Here is a 20,348-nt window from a genome sequence, read left to right as displayed (position 1 = left end):
CAATTAAACAAAAAAGCAGCGGTGCAGTTTATCGCTCGATATTAAAACTAAATGGCAAAAGGTTGACTCTTCCTTCTCCGCCTGTCTCTCGGCCTTTCATATATATGCACACGTATGCCTGTAACTATCGAAAGAGCGAGAGAAGAATACCTTTTTTTTTTTTTGCAAAGCTTGCCCTCCTTTCTCTCTTTCTCTCTTCTTTTCCGCTGAATGCCTCGGAATAGAGGAAAGAATGCCTCGGAAAATGCCGGAGATGCGAGGTGCGAGAGAAAGAGAGCGAGAGGACAGAAAGTCTTTCTACTACCCCCTCGCGGAGTCGTTGCACGAGCGCCGCATAGCAAATCTAGATCTCGACGTTACGCCGTCGCTTCTCTCTCTCGCTCGCTCGTGCAGTGCAGCGCGGGGCACACAGAAACTCGTCTCTCTGTCTCTCTAGTCGTTTCTTCTCTTTCTTCCTCTTTTTCTTGTTTTTTTTTTAATCGTTGGATTAAGCCGGAGCCCTCATGTTTACGTATGAATAGAAACGACGTATACACGCGATGCGAGAGTGACACGTCTGCGCATCGAACAACAATGATCGAAGATGCGCCGCTGCCTGCAGCAGGTTCGTTCGGAAAAGGTGCTCCGCTATAAACGCGCACACGCGTTGATAAAAACGGCTTGGGAAAATTTTAACGACGCGCGACGGCTTTTCTAAATTACTTAGCCCGGAGAAGAGATGTCGTTAGTTAAGTACGTTAACGCGAGGGAGACGCAGATCGAGAGAGATCAAGGAGCATGCGGATGGTTTTTTTCCTCTTCGGTAAAAATAATAATCGATCAAAGAGTTTACTCGTTGCGCGTTTCATTTTCTCATTTTTCTCTTCTTTCGCTTTGAATTTCGAATAGTCAAAATGGGCTGCGAAGCAATAATTGGGGGGTATACACCGCGAACAAATCGCTTCGATCTTTTTGTTCGATACGCGCGCGCGCTAAAAACTGCAAACAATTGCAATATTCGACTTCGATCTTTGATGAAGCGCATCCCCGATAAAAAGTTTTGCAAAACTTTCTTCTCTCCCTCCCTACCTCCCTACTCGCCCATTCGAAGTGCTGAAAATTACAACTTACTTTTTTCTGCCCCTTGTAATTCGAGAAAAACTGAAATAAATTTCGTTTCGGAAAGAAACTTTATTCTTTGAATGAATATATCGCGCGGATGCTGCTGCTGCTGCTGCTGCTTTTGCTTCACGAATATTGCGGTGTCCATCCGACGAGTGGCAATGCTGCTCGCGCGCCGAAAGTTTCGAATAAATCACAATGAGCGCCACTCGCTCGGAACGAGAGAGTTTAAACAACGTTTCGTTGGACAAATAAGAGGGATGAGAGTATATGAAAAAGAGCGTCCCCCCCGTGTAGTAGCACGATGAAAAAACAATTTTTCTCGGAGAGACGAGTAGAAGAAGAAAGAAGGTATTAAGCAATTATGCGCGCCATAAGTTTTTAATAAAATTCAATAAGTGGGATAGGATTATTTCCCTTCGACTTGATTTCAAACGAGGAATGTTTAATAAACTTATTGTTCGACTCTCTCTCTCTCTCGATCGCGAGAAAATACGTAGTCGATTTTCGATGGCCGCGAGAGCTCAACTTTTCCTCGTCTCTCGAAGAAGGAAGGATCAAAAAACACGCAATCTTATCTTTTAGCTCTTAGACTGCTCCTTTTATCTCTCTCTCTTTCGCGCGACAAATATGCCGCACGCAAAATGTGCCCTGGAGAAGAGAAGGAGGCGCTCTCGAAGAATTTTGAGCTCGCTCTGCTCGGGGTGGAGCGAGGCGGAGGATGGGTAAAATTTTATCGTCGCGCGCGCGAAAACGAGGAAGAAAATTCTGGGAGCTATAGCTGTGTATACACGCTGCTGCTGCTGCTGCGGAAAGCTAGTTTGCCAGTAGTACTGCGGTACTTTTTTTTTTGTCTCCCTTTTACTTCGACTTCTCTCCAAGCCTTTATTTTTCTTGTCGCCTATTGTCGTGTGTGTATATACACGCGGGCGTATTTTTTGCTTGGCGCACTGCTGCAGACTCGTCCTCTAGCAACTCGCAAGCTCCTCTGACTCGTGTCTGTCTGTGTGTGGGTGTTGCGCTGTGTACACATTCGCGATTCTTGGCATTATTCGAGAATGCACAGTACGGCATCAAAGTCAGAACCCAAAACACATCGAGAATTCCATTCTGTACGACGCGAATTCGATTAATTAAGAATCTCGCTCTTCGTTACACGCGCGCGCGCGCATTTGTGTGCGACGAATCGGGCGAGCCTATACATATATAGAGTTGATTAATTTCACGTAAAATAATAAGTTTTCACTTTGACACTGCAGGTTTTTGTGTGTACGTGGCCGATTATATACGTATATATATTTTTTTTAATTAAGAAACTTTGATCCATTAAAAGAGTTAAAATTAAATGTAATTTTAAACCGGAGACCCTCCCTCCCTTCTCTATACCCGCCACCCACCCACCCACCCCCGTGCGCGCAGCACAGCGCGTGTCAAGTATTTTAATTAACTGATTAATCTCGTGTGTAATATTGTGCTTGTTATTATTTCGCAGGGTCGCCAGCGGACAGCGCGGAAAATCTGGAGATCGGCGACGAGATTCTCGAGGTCAACGGACGCACCCTCGAGAACGCGTCGCACTCGGAGATACTCGGACACATACACGAGGTAATTATGTCCATAAAACAACAACAACAAAAAGAGAGGAAATTACAATGCGGAAAAAGGGCAAAGCGTTTTGGAAAAAAAAAAAAAAAAAATAGTTTAGTTGTCGCATCGCTCAAGATGTATGAAGTATATATATTTATACGTTACACCGCGAGGTCGGTTATCGGTTAATCGTCGTAAACGATTCGCGACAAAAGAGACGAGCGCGACCTATCTTCTCCGTCTGTGTCTGGCTCGTTTTAGTCTGGCACGCGTCCAGACGCCGCTGGATGAATAATCCAACAGCGCCGCGACAAAAATCTTCAAACTCCGATTGAAAAGCAGTGCAGCGGCAGGCACAGCAAAAAAAAAAAATTATACAAATCNCGCGCGCTTGTATACATGTATATGTAGAAAAGAGCCGTATAATAATATAGACAAGCTCTGGAAGATGTCCAAGCTCTCGTCGTCGTCGGTGGCAGCAGCGACGTCACACACACACACACACACACACACACATACATATCTACGCATACATGTGTTGCGCGCATATTACATGGATATATATTATTTTGCATATGCCGCCGCTATGCTGCTATGTACACGCGAGCTCGGCTAACGTATCGCCCATTATTAGACGCCTTTAATGCCTGTAATTCTCTCTTCAACGTATCCGAAGCGCGTGATGTATATTACATTATAACGCGTATGTAATACGCCACGCATTCTCGGCGGCGGCACAATGTAATTTATTGCAACAATATGGCGTGTGCAATGTAACGCCTGTATATGTATAACGCATAGTTCACCGTTTTCGTATTATCGTTGCAGTGCATCAAATCCAGAACCATCTGCCTGCGGGTGCGTCGGAGGAGCGGAAACAAAATGAGTAAGTTTTTTGATATATCTCGCATTCTTCCGCGCGCACTTCTTGTTTATGTGTATAGAATATACTTTTCTGCTCGTTGAAAATCGTTGTTATGTATGTATATAGAGAGCAAAACCAAGTTATGGAAAGATTATTAGTTCTTAACAAGTTGGTAACTTTGTTACTCTGATTCTTTGCAGACCCGTGTTATTTTTTTGTTTCATTCACGCGCGCGAAGCGAGCAAAACAATTGCCCCCCCCCCATTCCCCCAACGCGTTATCGAGTTCGCGCGAACGTTTGTATGGGATATTAATTTATTATGATTTTACAAACGCTTCTTTTTCAAGTCTCTCGTCGTAGCGCCACTCCTTTTTAAGAAACTTTTCAATGGACGAGCTCGCGTTATATATAGGTAGAGGTACATTATGCAAATCCGCGCGAGGCGTCAGAATGAGAGTATAAAATCAACGAAAAAAAAAAAAAACAATTTAAAGCGCCGAATGAAATGAATTTCCTGCCGCGCGCGCGCTCTGTCTCGTGACCGAGCGATTTTTCTTCATTTTCCATTAATTCAGTATGCGCGCGGGCGTCGCGGGAGATTTGTCACTTCTTCTCGCGCCCCCCGTTCGAGTATACAGGTGTATAATTACGAAAACGTTTTCTTTTTCCTTCTCTCTTTTTTTTTGCTTTGCTTTGCTTTAATGAAAATATCGCCCCGCCTCCTTCTGTATTATAATTACGGTTGATCCACGCAACGAATGGCGATACGAGAGAGTGAGAAACGAGCTCTGTAGGCGAGAAAATTAATTTTTGTTTACGACGTATCGAACGTAAATATTTCTAGATGTGGTGTCTGAACGCGATAAAGTTTCACGATCTCGCGCTATTACGTATAGACACACATACCATCGTATCTTACTTATATATATAGGCGAAGCGAAAAAGCCTTTTCGTGTTGAACGCGAGAGTACACTCGAACCTACGTACAATAGCCGTTGATGTAAATTTGGATTAATTAAAGCCCCAAAAGCCACCGCTACTTCGAGTCGTCGTCGTCGGCAACAACAAGTGGAGCATACGCAGCGTTGCGGGGCTGCGGCGCTAGAAGGAATTTCTTTAAAAAATCTTTTTTACTCCTTTGACGTTTTCTTGAGGTCTTTTTGAAGAAGTTTGCCGAATCGGCGAGTGGATGGGGGAAGGGGGGGGGGATATTCCACCTCTCACACATTTTCACCCAAAAAAAGACGAGATAGAGAACACACATATACATATACGTATATTTAGCGTGAGCAAAAGAGAGCTTTGAGTTAGCTGCTGGGTTACAAACGGCAGTTCGGCCTCGTATATACGTATACCGGCGACTTCCTTTGAAGAACTCTTTGGGTTCTCTCTCTCTCTCACTCGCTCTCTTTCGCTTTTGAGAATATATTATACATACATACATACATAAGCGCGAGATATAGACAGACTCTTAGGTATACGAGGCCGGGCGCGACGGCGGCAGAGAGAGAGAGAGAAGAGGATTTCAATTTTCGGTAGTTCGTAAGACACAGTTTTTTCTTTTTTTTTACACGCGGCGTTAACGATCACGAGTTTTGCGGATTCAACGCGAAGCATACATACGGACTGCATGAGAACTCGGTCGGTAAAGCCCGCTCAATTCTGCAATTTTCATATAATATATATAATACGTGCGGTACACGGAGGAAAAATTAGCAGACGTTAGCGCGTCGATGCGAAAGAGCCTCGTGCCGCCTCTGCTTGCGATTATGTATACGATGAGTGCAGTCACGAGGCCCCGCGCTTAAAAACCGTATTATATATATATATTCGATGCACCACTCCAACAGCAGCAGCAGCAGCAGCATCAACAAAATCGGAGCGGAGAGGTGGAATGTGCACAGGTAGTATATATACAGCGAGTAGAGAGAGAGAGAGAACCTCGCCAAAGTGTCCGAGAGTAGTAGTAGTAGTAGTAGTGAGGTTGCCGAGCGAGAAAAAGAGTGGAGGTATATTCTGCTGCCGATGCACACACACGCACACACAGGTAAATACGTGCGCGCCGCTGCTGGTGTATAGTGCAACGCGTCTGCGAAAAAGGAGGAGTATACACAATATCGTATATAGTTAGTGCACGCATACTCGTGCACAGGACCTCTACTACTGCTGCTGCTGCTCCAAAGTGAATTGGTGGTATACAGGAGAGAGAGAGAAAAACCGGCAGTAGTACTGCTCGCAGAAGGCATACACACACACACATGCATGTTGCGTTGAATATACATTTTGCACTACGGGCGCTTATACACTTACTCGCGAGCGAGCGAGCGCGCGCGCGGGCACAACGTGTGCATATGTGGTATATCCATGTGCATGTGTGGTAACCGCACACATTTTCATAAATGCGAGCTAGTTGGCGCAAAAGGCCAATTCTCGTAACGTGTCAGTACGTTTCGCGATCTTTTTCAAGCCGGACGAACGACAGTGTACTACACAGTCGTCGTCGTCGCACACACACAGAAAGAAACCGCCGGTGAGTGCGAGCGCGTGCGAGTTGCTGCTCTGGCTCTCTTTGTCACCTGTGTGTCCGCATGTGTGTATACCCGTGCTAAATGTGCGCCGCAAAATTACGGGTGTAAAAAAAATATATATCATTATTTTTATATGAACGTGTGTCAGTGCTCCTGTCAGCGGCCAGTGCACTGCTCAGTGAGTTTTACTTCTGCAGCAGCAGCAGCTTTTGTGTCCATACAGATGTGTTATTATACAGTGTGTGCTATAATATGATAATAGGGCCCCCCCTGTGTCAGTGCTATACATACCGCTCGACGAGCAGCTCGGTGTTGTTACGAAAATCTGTGTGATACCAATTGAATCGGTATAGCGAGTGAGCAGTGCATCGGAAGCGACGAGACATCGGCGGCACTTGAGCCGATCGAGCTGCGACCATAGGTTAGAAATCGGTATGGTATACTGCTACATCTTTTCCTTCTTTTCTCTGCAAGCATATAATCCTTCACTCCGTATGCGCTTTCGAGAGGGAAAGCGAATGCAAAAAAAGGAAAAAATAAAAATAAAATAAAAAATCTCTTCGATTGCCGTCCAATAAATAAAACGTGTACGTACGTGTAGAATATATCGTACGAGCATATAGATCGTTTTTTCACGCGCGTTGAATAATTGGGATATTTCGCGCATTTATAATATAACAACCAACGAGCGCGAGCTCGACGCTCTATTTGTGAGTGTCTGCGTGCATACCGTATGTATGTGTGTGCGAATATTTTTTAATCCGACACCGAAATTCAAGCACGCGCGTCTCGTTTGTAAAAAGTCAGAGAGAAAGAGTAACAGAAGCACAACAGCAACAGCAACAAAAAAAACGAACCATTGCTCAAAAAGGAATAATTTCGAATTTCGCTGGATAAGCAGTTATTTTTTTAAACTCCTGTCTCTCTCTCTCTCTCTCTCTCTCTCTCGGTATATCTTCTTTCCTTCGTGTTGCTCGCGCGCACGAGCATAATATACATATACCTGCATGAGCACACTTTTACTTTCGCTTACGCGTGCTCGATTTTTTTTGTCTCTCTCTTTTCCTTCGTTGCTTCCATAGAAGAATAAATATTTAATGTTACACAAATATATTATGCCGTATAGATAAGAGATAAATATGTATCGACGCGTTCGCGTCGAGAGGAAACCCTTGAAATGTGAAAGGAATTAGACGTCGCGTACGCGTGTGTATACGCTTTTCGTCACGTACGCATATTATATGTATGTGTGTATACGCGATGATTACGAAAGCTGTGCGCGCCGCCGTCGCCGATGTGCCGTGATACGCCTCTGCTGCTGCCAGTGTACCTATATATGCGTGCTCATATAAGCTTGACATTTCTCCGCGTAATAATTTTTTTTCTCTCTCCCTCTCTCTCTCAGTCTCTCGCGCACACCGGCATGTATATGTTTAATGTGTATATAATAAGCACACACACATACACAGGCTGCGAGGCCCTGATAAGCTTTAATGTATGCGCGATATAAAGTTTGAAGGATAACGCGCGTAATGCGGATAATAAATATACGCGCGAGAGTGACTCTCTTTTTCTTTCCGCGCGACGAGTGCTGTGTGCGTTTGTGTCCAGAGAGACACAGAGACAGAGAGGATATTTTTTTTTGAGCAGGATAATTTACATAACTAGATTTAAATGTGTGCCACAAGTGCTCTCTCCGAGCGCGAACGCGTACACACGCGTATATTTATCGAGACGTCCAGTTCGAGATACACATATTAAATTATTTATTTATACGCAAAACTAAATAATAATCGTGATTTATTATTATTGCCATTTTCCTGCGCTTTTTTTGCTCCTTTTACGCGAGCGGGCAAAAGTAGCACACCACGCGCGAGCCGGTGCAATTATAATATCCTCCGCGCGAGGCGTGCGCCAATTTTTTTTTTCTCTCTCCTGCTCCTCTTTTAGCTTCCTTTTTTTTCTTCTCGCTTCTTCTTTCTTTCTTTTTCTATCGCGTAGGTTATAATATAATAATAGACATCATCGCGTGTGCGTTATTATACAGCGCGCAGAGAGAGAGATTTCATTTAGAGATGCGTAATGGCTCTTATCATGCACCAATTAATCCGCGACTGGTTTCGTAACGAATTGGAGAAGAAAAAAAAATCCACCCGACCTATAACTGCTAAATATATATTCAAATATTCGTTCTGATTATTTTTTTTCTCTCTCTCTCTCTCTGCCCCGAGGAGGAGGAGAAAAAAAATCAACGTATCGACAACGTCTAATTATGCGTATACGTATAGCCGATATAGCGTGCAGTGCGTTGGGGGTATATACCAATCCAATAATATGTACCTGTGTGCGCGTATGTGTGCCTGCGCCAGAGAAGGAGGTGAACGACTGCCTCCGTTGCTATAAGGTCGACGACCATTGGACAGCTCTCGCGCGGCATATAAACATACGTGTGTGTGTGCATGTGTTCTGTATATACAGTACCACCGAGCATATGTGTTGTTATGTACAAGTTAAAAACTACTGCGTGACCAGCCGTTCTGGTCTACTATTCCTTTTTTTCCATCCTCCTCGTCGTTATTATTATTATTATTATCCCAGTGTGGGACGTCGACTATACGCGACGCGATGCATGTACATTATTCGCCGATCTAATACAATATATTTTCTCTCTCTCGCTCTCTGAACAACATCCTTCGACATCGACACACGTGCACAAATATTAATCGCGCAATTATATTTAACACGAGCGTAGTACACATCTTCTTCTGCTGAAACATAAAGGACGAATAATAATAACGACGCTACGCTGCTGTTTCTGCAGATCATGGCATGGGGCCCCGTCGGTTTCATAATGGTTACATTATATTCGCGCGCGCGCGCGCGCCTCACGATGCTCGTTGTGCATTATACTATTCCCTTACTTCTTCTTCTTCTTCATTTTTTATAAATACATTTTAAAAGGCAAAGTGCACGTGCACGCCGCAAAAGTCTGCGGCGGTGAGTGAAAGCTGCCCGACGATATTTCGTGATGCACGATTCGTTGCACGATCGTGTATATGTATACGACTCCTCGTCGTCGTCGGCTGAACGATCGTTCGAGGACGTAATAAAACGCGCGCGAGTATGTGTGTGTGTACACCCACTGGTCTGACTCGGCGCATTGGCAGGTATATATGCACGCCCGGCGCGACACACTCTTACGCACACATTATTATTATTATTATTATCATTTAGCCCAGCAACTATACGCGCTCTCCACAACAGCGAAAAAAAAATAAATAAAAATGAGAAAAAAAAATCGTTATCGCGTTCTCGCGCGGGGACACACACAATTCACTCGATATTCCGGAAACACATTATGTTATACTTTGAAGCCGCGCGTTTGCCACCTACGAACGTATGTATACACCTATCGTAACTATTACATGTGTATGTATGTAGGTTCCTCGTTCTCTATATTATATACGCCCGGGCAGCAGCAGCGGCAAAAACGGATACGCATCGCGGAATGTCTATTGTGCGGAAATACCGACGCGAGCTGTGCGCCAGCAGCAGCAGCAGCAGCAGCAGCAGCATGTAAGTTTATATGTGTCCATGGAGAGAGAGAGAGGACGGCTAATTGAACTTTGTTGTTTGATAGGCGGCACTATACTGTGTTAGAGAGAGAGAACAAGTCGAGTAGGAAAACTCTCCTCCCTTTTCTGAATTGCTCATGTTTATTGCAGCGAAACAACGACAATATGTTGGAATTTTCGCCGCTGTGCGCGTATACGCGAGCTTCCACGATGATATTTAATCCCGCGTATGCACACCCGCGTGTTGAACGAATATTGCGTTCGATGTATTTTTCGATACTAAAGTGTATCGCGCCTCGTTCGAGGCGTTTGCACACTATCGCTCTGTTTATTAAAAAGTGTCACGTTTGCGTTACACATAGTTTCGCAGAGGCATCTTTTACAAGTGTGTTCGACAATGTACGATAAGTATTACGCGATATATGGAGGAGCTTCGGATGACACGATGGATATTAACTCTTGTTATTTTTCTGCTGCTACTGCTGCTACTGCACACGCTTATAAATAAGTGCAAAAACTGCGAGCTCTCGAGTATTGGCCCTTTTTTTTTTTATTTGGCTAGCGCGTGGGCAGGCAGAAAGCTGCGCGAAAGGAGGTCAAGGGTCCTGTGTTTTTTTTTTTTTTTTTGCCAAGCACGAGTCTGGATGTGTGCGTGTAATAAATGTGTGGTGTATGTTGTTTTGGCGAACGGTATCGACACACAAGTATATGGGTAATTCTCGCGAACACACACATTATACGTGGTTCTTTACACGTGGATATTCAACCTTTTACTCCATGTTTACGTTTGATTTTGGCAAAAATTTCATTATGTCTCGCAATTTCGACGTTATTGACGCGACTTTTTCCTCGATATTTATCGCGCTAATAAACTACACACACACAAACACGCGCTGCGGGATTACGCGCCATTGAAAAGTACCGAAACTTTTCCCCATTCAAATGTATTTACGGCCCGCGCGATTATTTCACTTTTATCGCTGTGTGGCACTTTTTGAATGTGTATACATACTACTGCACCTAGGCCGCACGTTCTTGATCGATTTTAGATAAATTTAAACTCCAACTCGGCTGCGCTCGTATACCGTATACTTTGGAGAATTTTCTAATGCTACTCTATATAAACAAAAAGCCAATAACGCATCGCATTTTTTTCAAAATCAACCATATAGGTTCCAATTGTGCTGCGTATACGCGTGTGTTTGCGCGTACGCATCGAATCCTTTGAAAAAAAAGGGAGGGTGTTTGTGTGCGTACATTATACAGTTAGGAAACTGGTTTTCGCCAGTACCTCGCGGCTATACTCTTTGCCTTCTCTGCGCGAACGAAGAGAAAGAGAAAGAGAACCGCTGCCGAGATTCACTCTTAAGCTTTCTCTCTCGATACATCATTCCTCCTCCTCCTCCTCGTCGTGTGGCTGCATTATATTTCTCGCTCTGCGTTGGCACGATCTCAGCTCGTGCTCCCGATGCTGCAACCTGCGCGTTCGCCACCCGAAAAACAGCACGTACTTGGGCCGTTCTTTGTGCATATATTCGTCTAATTTTCTCCGCGTCGGCAAGGACGCGGAGAAACGTTCGGACATTTGTCACGCGGGGCACAGGGATCAAGTCTAAAATTTTGTAAAAATAGTCCTGAGCGAGGCTTCGTCGTCTTTCTCTCGCTGAAAACTGACGTGAATTTCGAATGACAACGTATAAACACGACGATGTTGTTGAGTGAGAGGCCGCGAGAAAATTCATCCAAGGAGAAGTCTATTGTTTACGCAATCGATCCCTAAATTTAAATGTAAATATTCAGCAGCTTTAAATGTCACTCAACATATCAAAAATTTGATAAGACAATGAACGGTCGAAACATAAAACATTTCCTTTGTAACTTTTGCCATAAAAGTTTCCCTGGATTTAATATTTGTCTGGTCCACGTCATTCATTATCACTCGTAAGGAGATCGGAGTTAAATTTACGAGCTCAAACGTAGATCGTGGCTCTAAATGTGACTCTAATTGAGATTGACTCTGGAAAATTGACACAATTTTCGATTGCCGAAACATAAACACAAACACGTATTGTTTTCGAAAATTGCCGATGTCGTTAAGTATGAGGCCGACCTCTCGCGCGATCGCAACTAATTTTATTCAAGAATAGTGTGAAAAATTGTATTCACGGAGACGTCTATCTAGGTATGAAAATTGATTAATTGTTAACTCGACCGATCCCTAAATATTTCAACTTGTACCTAATAACACGTAAATGTTTAGCAGCATCGAAACTTTCTTCGCCTATCCAGAATCATACGATACAATGGACGAGACACAACCTATCTCTTGTGAATTTTGCCAAAAAATTTTCCCCCAATTTATACACTGTATGCAACACGTCCTGAACGAGCACAAGGACGAAGATCCAGCCCAACTTGAGATGGTAAAGAAAAAATTGTGGGCGCATCAGCACCGCCTAAACCAGAACACCGCGACTGCTCAAGAGATGGAGATCGAAGAGACGAATGTCTCGACGTTGCTATTGAAAAGAGAGCACGAGGAGCGCGATCCCAATGGCAACCCCAGCCCGAAAAAGCCCAAACAGTCGTAAGTTGCGCGGTGTGTCGTCCGCGATGATATGCCCACGTTGAAATTCGATCGTACGAGGAGACTCATATTTATAAATAATTTTCCAGCTGATGTATCAGCTACGTGTATAGAAATTGTAAAACTTTCGACTTGAATATACATTTTTCCAAATGTATTGGACACTGAAAACTAAAACGATCTCGATTCAATTGTTCTCATCGACCCTCGAATCACCTGCTTCTTTTTCCTTTAGGTTACGATAATTTTCTTCGCGTCCTTGTCGAGATAAACATCTCGGCACACTAGGATCAAATATATCGTAAAATCTTCGAGGGCCTCGCGCGTGCAAAAATAGTCTTACGTAAGGGCGGCATTGAAATTTCCGCGCGCGCCCACAGGATCGATATACGGTGCATGCAGTCGCCCTTTCGGCGCGGATCTTTCGCGGATAAATCACCAGGCAGCTTTGACACGAATTCCGTGTATCACCGAAATGTAAACATTATTTTGTACACACATGCGATAGAAACGATGTGTCGTCGTTCGATGTTTTGCCGAGTCGGAGCCCGACTTGTCGCGCGATCGCAACCAATTTTATTCAAGAAGACGCGTTTGTTTGAGTATAGAAAATAGTTGATTGATTAATCGATGGATAGTAAGTATACTTGATTAAACATACGTTAAAAGAATCGATCTGTTATTTGGTAACTTTCAACGGTCGCTTATATAGAAAATTAGACTCGAGCAGGCAATGGGAGAATCCCGATTTCTGGGACCAACCCAAAAATTTCGCTTGCCCGTGCGGTAGACGTTTCGACGAGGGTCTCCCCTATCTGTTGCACATGGTGAACAGTTACCACGATCCGACCATTAGTCCCCAACAATACGCCAACATGGTGCGTGCCTACTCGGACCACGAGATTCGCAACGCCCCGGCGGACGTTCTGCGGAGCATCGCCGAGGGCCGTCGACTTATGAAGGCCGAAGAAGCCCGAGTCTCCGGATCGACGCGCAAAGTTATCGATGACGATCGAAGGACGGAGACGGAAGAGACCACCACTCCGAGTACCAGTGAGCCTCGGCGGAACAATGATCAAAGGACGCAGATCATCGTAGAAGCCTCGACGTTCTCTTGGAGACGTCGTCCCTTCCCGCGGAAAATTCAACAGCACGTCACCACGACTTGTCCGAACGACGACGAGAGGCGGAGGAGGTCGAGAGAGCCTCGAGGCTGCCTTCGAGACGTCGCGTCATCCCGCGTTTCAGTGGACCCCGACGGGACGTCGTGCAGCACGTCAGCTCGAAGGAGCAGCCTCAACGTCTTCGACTACGAGATGAGACGACGAGCCCGATTCCACTGGCTCGCCAGCTCCGAAAGAGCCCAGCGACGCGTAACTCAGACGTATGGATAATTACGTCAACCGCGAGAAGTTCAGAGTCGACTTTTTATCGCAATAAGGAGACAGACGATGTATCAATTAAGCATTTTTGGTAACTGTAAGACTTTTTAAATTAAAAAGCAATTTCGATTTTATCGTCAAACATTTGAATTACGCTGTAGCCCCAATATATACACGTGTTACATATACGAAAGCTCATATAACGATATCACCGAGAGTTGATTTTGCGGCGAAACTTTTGCGGAAGAAAATCCCGCACCTGCAAAATATATACACACGCGTATAACGTATATATAGAGAGAGAATATAATCTTGGCTACGTCGGTAATATAACGTTCTCTCTCTCTCTCTCTCTCTCTCTCTCTCTCTCTCTAGGCAAAATCCTGTAACGTTCAAACGAAGTTATCAAACTTAAACACTACTTCTCCGAGCAGGGGCACCTTGGCAAAATATATACATACGTTCGTAATATACATATCTCCTTCCTCCCCGCGCAAAGTGAGGCTCTTTGCGAAACGAAATTTTCATTTGTTTCGTCGAATAATTAGGTTATCGTTTTATAGACATGTAGTAGTGCAGTAGTGTACGGTGTACGTTATACGTTCGTTCGAAATAAATTTCTTCTTCTCTCTCTCTGGCAATATGCCTTATATAGTATGCAGAAAATGCTCTCTCGCATTTCCTTCAAGTTTATTGCCTGCGGTTGACCGAGAAAACTAGCCCAATCATCTCTCTCCAAAATGACGACAGTATTTATACGCTTGTGTTTCTACTGCAAAAGCCACCACCGCCGTGCGTCCGTGTAATCGGTTATAAATTATACTTTGCAACTGAATCACCTTCGTAATTTGCAAGCACATATAATACGTATTTAAAGTAACGTAAATTCGTATTTGGGAGATACGCCCACGCGACGAATCGCGCGGTCATGAAGCAAAACACGTTCGATTATTACATCGCGCGCAGCGGGCGTCTTTATAGTAATATACACGATCGCCGAGCTGACATAAAAAATATGAAGGTAATCCCGAGTCGTGTACACGCTTTAATTCGTTTTAAAAACCTGCGTGCCGCAGCGACGGCGGTTATATACGCGGCGCACGGATCGATCGTTACTCTCCGCACAACAACGTCATTCACGCACAGGCAGATGATTGAAAGAATAATAAAAAAAAGAGAACGTAAACGCAGCGCGAAGTACAGAAACAAATAATAGAAAAGCGAGAGGGAGAGAGGGAGAGAGAGAGGAAGAAAAAAAAAAGGAAAAAGGCAACAAATCAATCGATTGGCAACCTCGAGCGGCTCAACTTTTTTATGGTCGCAGATATGCTAACGCAGAAAAGTGGGTTCGCGCGTTACAATAGGCTTTATGCTTGTGTACGTATGCACGGTATAAGGACAAGAGAGATAAGAATACAAATATTTTATCGCAAAGTGTTTGTTTCGACGCTTTCGGAATCGAGCTTATAAACGCATTCGGAAATGCATCACGGATTATAAACGCTCGATATCGCGCCTTAGTGTAAATCCGATAAGCAGCGGGCGTCAAATCGAAACTCCTGTACACCCGAAGAGTTTGAGCAAAATTTTGTCGTAGAAAAGGAAGAATAAAAGCACGCGTTAATTAAATGGCACGGAAGCCTCGTCGTTCCTTTTTCTTTCTATTATGCAGCGTTAATGTTAAGCGTTCCCGTCGTCGGATACTTGTTCCGATACGCTTCTGAATTTGACACCCGCATTCCGCTGGCAAACTTTTGTTCGGAACTTATTTTATATTTATATATATAGCTGTCACCGCGCGCACGTCGAGAATCATGATAAAGGTACGAGAAAAGAAAAATTTATATAACTCCGAATAATTGATCGCGTATAGATCTCGAGCGCAGGCACGAGAAATTCAATTTTGCCGCACCGCGTCGAGGATTTCCTGTTCCGATTCGCTATGTGGCAATATTATTATTAGAGAATGTGCGAGGCAAAATTTGTCGCTCGTATTAAACAAAGAAAAAAAAGAAAATAGTTTATACGCGACGATTGTTCCTCTCTCTCTGTCTCTCTCACCGTGAAAAATCTATAACGAGCGACGAGAGAGACTCTTTTCACTCGTGACTTATAAACCTGCGCGCGATGTTTTATATAATAATATATACCTGATTCGCCGAGAGCTGCAGCGCGAAACCCGCCCGGAAATTTATTATATACACGTGTGTGCGTGTATGTGTGTGTGTATCTATCTACCGACAGTGAATCTAATGCCTTGCAGTATGTCGAATCAATTCGATTGAGAGAGAGAGAGAGAGAGAGAGAGGAAAAAATGCTATATAGCTCGTACATATACGAAGGCGCGCAAGCTTTCAATTACTCCTGCTGCTACTACTACTACCGACTGCACCGCGCGCGCGGCAATCGACAAACAGTTCCTATTAAATTTTTTTTTTATTTACTACAAAATTTTGCTGCGAGTAATTTTTCTCTTTCGGCCTCTCTCTCTCTCTAGAATCGAGTATACGTATTTGATATTTACGTACTTGAAAAAGTGTACACGCGAATATATTTTTTTTTCGTCATTTTTAATACGACATACGCGTGTACACGTACACTCTGTGTGTATTCCATAAACGCACTTGTACATATATACGTGAATTTTTCAATACTCTTGAAAATCGAGAGCGAACGCGATATCGCTCATCATTCACAAAAAAAAATCTAATATTCCCGCATTACTCGCTTCTTTTTCTCCTCTTTACGTATGAATTCCGCTGGCCGCGGATATTATATTCGATTTTAATTCGTGCATTAAAACGTGACCAAAATTTTGAAATAAAAATATAAATTTTTTTTCCACGGATTCCTCGCGTCGACCCTCGAGCAGCGGCAGCGGCACGCGCGTAATAATGAAAATGAGCACGCTCTCGTACATAGCTGCACAGCGCGGAAGTTTGAAATTTTCAAAAAAAAAAAAAAAAAAAAAAAAAAAAGAAAAAATTTAAAAAACTCGCGATGAATTTCGCATATAGTCCATTGTGTATCGAACAACAAAGCGACTTCTTTTTTCTTCTCCCGTTTTTTTATTTTCGCAGTCAATGACATTTTTTTTTAATTTATCATTCAACGAGAGACGAGGCTCTCTGCATCGGCATCGAATGAAAATAAAGTAAAGTATAGTAGGAAAAAAAATACCGACAAACTTGTTGTCGTTGTTGTTTTTTATGTTATTTTTTTTCGTCGATCGATCGATCGAGCCGAGTCTACGATCGTGTGTGTGTACGTATAATAATAAAAGCTGCACCGAAATAGGCCACAAAGAGCATTTATGGGTTTAATACAATGCTCCCGCGCGTAAGAGGTGTAATAGCATTATACACACTGTGTATATATATAAATGCCCCCGACGAGAGAGAGAGAGAGACCCTTTTAGCAGCCGCGCGTATGTCGGCCGCGGTGGTGGTGCGCAAACTTTTTCATAAAACTTCCGACTCGAAGTCAATTAGTACCATATATACAACTCCCGTTATATACATGTACGTATATATCAGATTTGTACGGCTGTAGTTGCAGCTTAGCAGGCAGCGGTCGGGTAATTGATTAATCGTTGACTAACGAGCGCCGCTGCTGCTACACGTGTGCGAGCGAGTGCGAATGTTTAGCATAAGCTACAAATTAATTAGTACTCCGACGCCGCGTGGTTATGTGTGTGTGTGTGTGTGTGTGTGTGTGTGTGTGTGTGTTTTTTTTTTTTTTTTTTTTTTTTTTTTTTTTTTNGTGTGTGTGTGTGTGTGTGTGTGTGTGTGTGTGTGTGTGTGTGTGTGTGTGTGTGTGTGTGTGTGTGTGTGTGTGTGTGTGTGTGTGTGTGTGTGTGTGTGTGTGTGTGTGTGTGTGTGTGTGTGTGTGTGTGTGTGTGTGTGTGTGTGTGTGTGTGTGTGTGTGTGTGTGTGTGTGTGTGTGTGTGTGTGTGTGTGTGTGTGTGTGTGTGTGTGTGTGTGTGTGTGTGTGTGTGTGTGTGTGTGTGTGTGTGTGTGTGTGTGTGTGTGTGTGTGTGTGTGTGTGTGTGTGTGTGTGTGTGTGTGTGTGTGTGTGTGTGTGTGTGTGTGTGTGTGTGTGTGTGTGTGTGTGTGTGTGTGTGTGTGTGTGTGTGTGTGTGTGTGTGTGTGTGTGTGTGTGTGTGTGTGTGTGTGTGTGTGTGTGTGTGTGTGTGTGTGTGTGTGTGTGTGTGTGTGTGTGTGTGTGTGTGTGTGTGTGTGTGTGTGTGTGTGTGTGTGTGTGTGTGTGTGTGTGTGTGTGTGTGTGTGTGTGTGTGTGTGTGTGTGTGTGTGTGTGTGTGTGTGTGTGTGTGTGTGTGTGTGTGTGTGTGTGTGTGTGTGTGTGTGTGTGTGTGTGTGTGTGTGTGTGTGTGTGTGTGTGTGTGTGTGTGTGTGTGTGTGTGTGTGTGTGTGTGTGTGTGTGTGTGTGTGTGTGTGTGTGTGTGTGTGTGTGTGTGTGTGTGTGTGTGTGTGTGTGTGTGTGTGTGTGTGTGTGTGTGTGTGTGTGTGTGTGTGTGTGTGTGTGTGTGTGTGTGTGTGTGTGTGTGTGTGTGTGTGTGTGTGTGTGTGTGTGTGTGTGTGTGTACAGCCCATTCGGGTCGTTGATTCGATTCTAGCTCTCCACTATTTTTTTCAATTATATATCGTCGCTCGCGTATACTACGCGTTTTGCGGTATACGCGCGGGGTATTAATCTCTATCAATATTTTTTTCATTCCCGCGCGTTTTCTCTCTCTCTCAATTTTCATCAAGCCGAAAAGCCGCACGCGATAATCGCCGCTGCTTCGCGAAAAACCACCGCCGCGAGTGCGCAAATACTCCGTGATTCTTTCACCGTACGCTGACGTACGCGTATGTACCGCGCGATATATATATATTGCACGAAAATGAAAAAGAAACAACAAAACGGAAAAACACAAAAAAAAAACATATTCCGAAATTCGGCGATTTTATTTGTATACCCACATACGCGCGCGCGCGCGGATTAGACCGCAAAATTTTGTTGTGCAGAGGCAAACACGGCATATAACGTATGGTGAGCGCACATATATAGGCGCGCGCATTAAACACGCGGACGTACATATTCGCATTTTGGAGCGGAGTAGAGTAGAGAGATATATATACGCAGACACGCATGTGCACTCTATACACATTTGTGCGTCGTATGTATGCATGCGTACGTATATACGCGGGAGCCAATTGGAAAGTTATGAACCCGTTGCTGCCGCCACCGCCGTCGTGATATCCTTTTTTTTTTTTGCTCCTTTACCTCCTTCTGCTTTTTTTATTGCGAAAAACACGCACAAGCGCGTGGATTTATAGTTTTGAATTTTGCGCATGCTCGAGGCGTGTGTGTGCGTGGCGAAGGAAATATTGCGCGCGTTGCCTAGCTCGGAAACGAAACTTTTCTTTTACTACTACTGCTGCTGCTGCTACGCGAATACCCGCTAAATTCGTGCGCATCGAGCGAGTGAATTTTTATTTACTTTTTTTTCCGTCTTCTTTATACCGATGAAATTTAGAATCAATCTTCCGCAGTGCTCCGAGAGAGGAAGACCGGGTCAAAACTCCGAACCCGTACAATCTAGTTAATTTCCGGTTTAATTGCTATATACGTGCACAGCCAGCGCAGGGCTCGCAGCGCGCAAGGGATTGGAAAAGGGATTTCATTCACGATTGCGTTGAGTAATTTACAAATAACGATGCGAGAAACCTTTCATCCTATCTCTCTCGTCCGCGCGTAGTTTAATTAAAAATAAAAGAAAAAAAACGCCAACTCGAAAACTTGGTATGCAGTATATACAGTGAAATGAAAAAAAAGAAGAAGTGGAAGAAGAAGTAGTACAAGAGGAAAAACAAGAGGAGGAAGTTACGCGAGATGGATTCACGCGTAGCTCGAGTTGAAAAAAGAAAAAAAAAAAAGAAATACGAGCGCGATCGCGTGCCGCGCATAGGTTCTAACTATTATCTGTTGTACACGCGAACACGCGGCTGTAGTCGATCGTGATCGTGTATATATTTGTCATACACCCAAAAGCTGTTTGTCGATTATCGTGTACACGTAGACGCGATGTTGGCGGATTTACATGTTACGAGCCGTAAACACGTACAAGTGCGGATAGATTAAACAAAAAAATAAAGTAGAGAAGGGAGAGACGAGATAAGTTGGCTTTTCCCTTTATTTTTCCTGCCTTTTTTTTTGTCGCTATCGCTTATCTCCTATACCTATACGTAGGCTAGGGCTCCAGCTTTAATATTATTATTTCCTCGCGAGCCCTCGATATATACGTATACACGTCATTAACGGATGTTATTAAAACCGGTCGACTGTATGCGCTACATCATCATCATCATTGCGATCATCGTTGGACGCGAGCGAGAGAAGAGTTCGCGCGTTATAATAAGGGCGAATATATTGCGAAAATATATAATAACGTCGATGCCTCATGGCCAGTCGCGCCGCAATCACATTTCATTTTCCCCGCCGCGCTACATGATCTCGCCCCTGCTACATTTTTTTTTTTTTTTTTTNCGTGCCTACTTATTTTTCTTTTTTTTTTTTTTTTTTTTTCTTCTTTTTTCGAATCCGCGAGCGAGTAATATACAATTTATATGCGCCGCAGAGCATCAAAACCGCACCACTCTCTCTCTCACACACACGCGCGCACGCAGAATACAGGGCAAAAGATTTACGACCTATCC

At 43.9% G+C, this 20,348-nt stretch overlaps 2 protein-coding genes across 2 annotated transcripts in view; both read left to right on the top strand.

Annotated features, from left to right (window-relative positions):
• Positions 1 to 573: 573 nt before the first annotated feature.
• The window catches only part of LOC106651733, a gene marked incomplete at its 3' end in the record, with an annotated part of 34,590 nt that continues 14,815 nt past the window's right edge, over positions 574 to 20,348 (top strand). The window contains exons 1-3 of the mRNA XM_023460704.1: positions 574 to 604; positions 2,594 to 2,706; positions 3,517 to 3,574. Of these exons, the coding sequence (XP_023316472.1) occupies positions 574 to 604; positions 2,594 to 2,706; positions 3,517 to 3,574 (202 nt within the window). The remainder of the gene's footprint in view (positions 605 to 2,593; positions 2,707 to 3,516; positions 3,575 to 20,348) is intronic.
• Positions 12,781 to 13,670, top strand: LOC106651736. The gene is made up of 2 exons (XM_014370385.1): positions 12,781 to 12,881; positions 12,957 to 13,670. The coding sequence occupies exon 2, from the start codon at positions 13,069 to 13,071 to the stop codon at positions 13,636 to 13,638; it is 570 nt and encodes a 189-aa protein (XP_014225871.1). The 5' UTR covers positions 12,781 to 12,881; positions 12,957 to 13,068; the 3' UTR covers positions 13,639 to 13,670.

The sequence above is a fragment of the Trichogramma pretiosum genome, unplaced genomic scaffold, assembly GCF_000599845.2.
Source record: "Trichogramma pretiosum strain Unisexual culture from Peru unplaced genomic scaffold, Tpre_2.0 scaffold126, whole genome shotgun sequence".
Lineage (NCBI taxonomy): Eukaryota > Metazoa > Arthropoda > Insecta > Hymenoptera > Trichogrammatidae > Trichogramma > Trichogramma pretiosum.
This window is presented reverse-complemented; position numbering and strand designations above follow the sequence as displayed.

Bases quoted from the DNA above. Each gene is read 5' to 3' on its own strand.
- LOC106651736 (XM_014370385.1), top strand. From the start codon at position 13,069: ATGGTGAACAGTTACCACGATCCGACCATTAGTCCCCAACAATACGCC.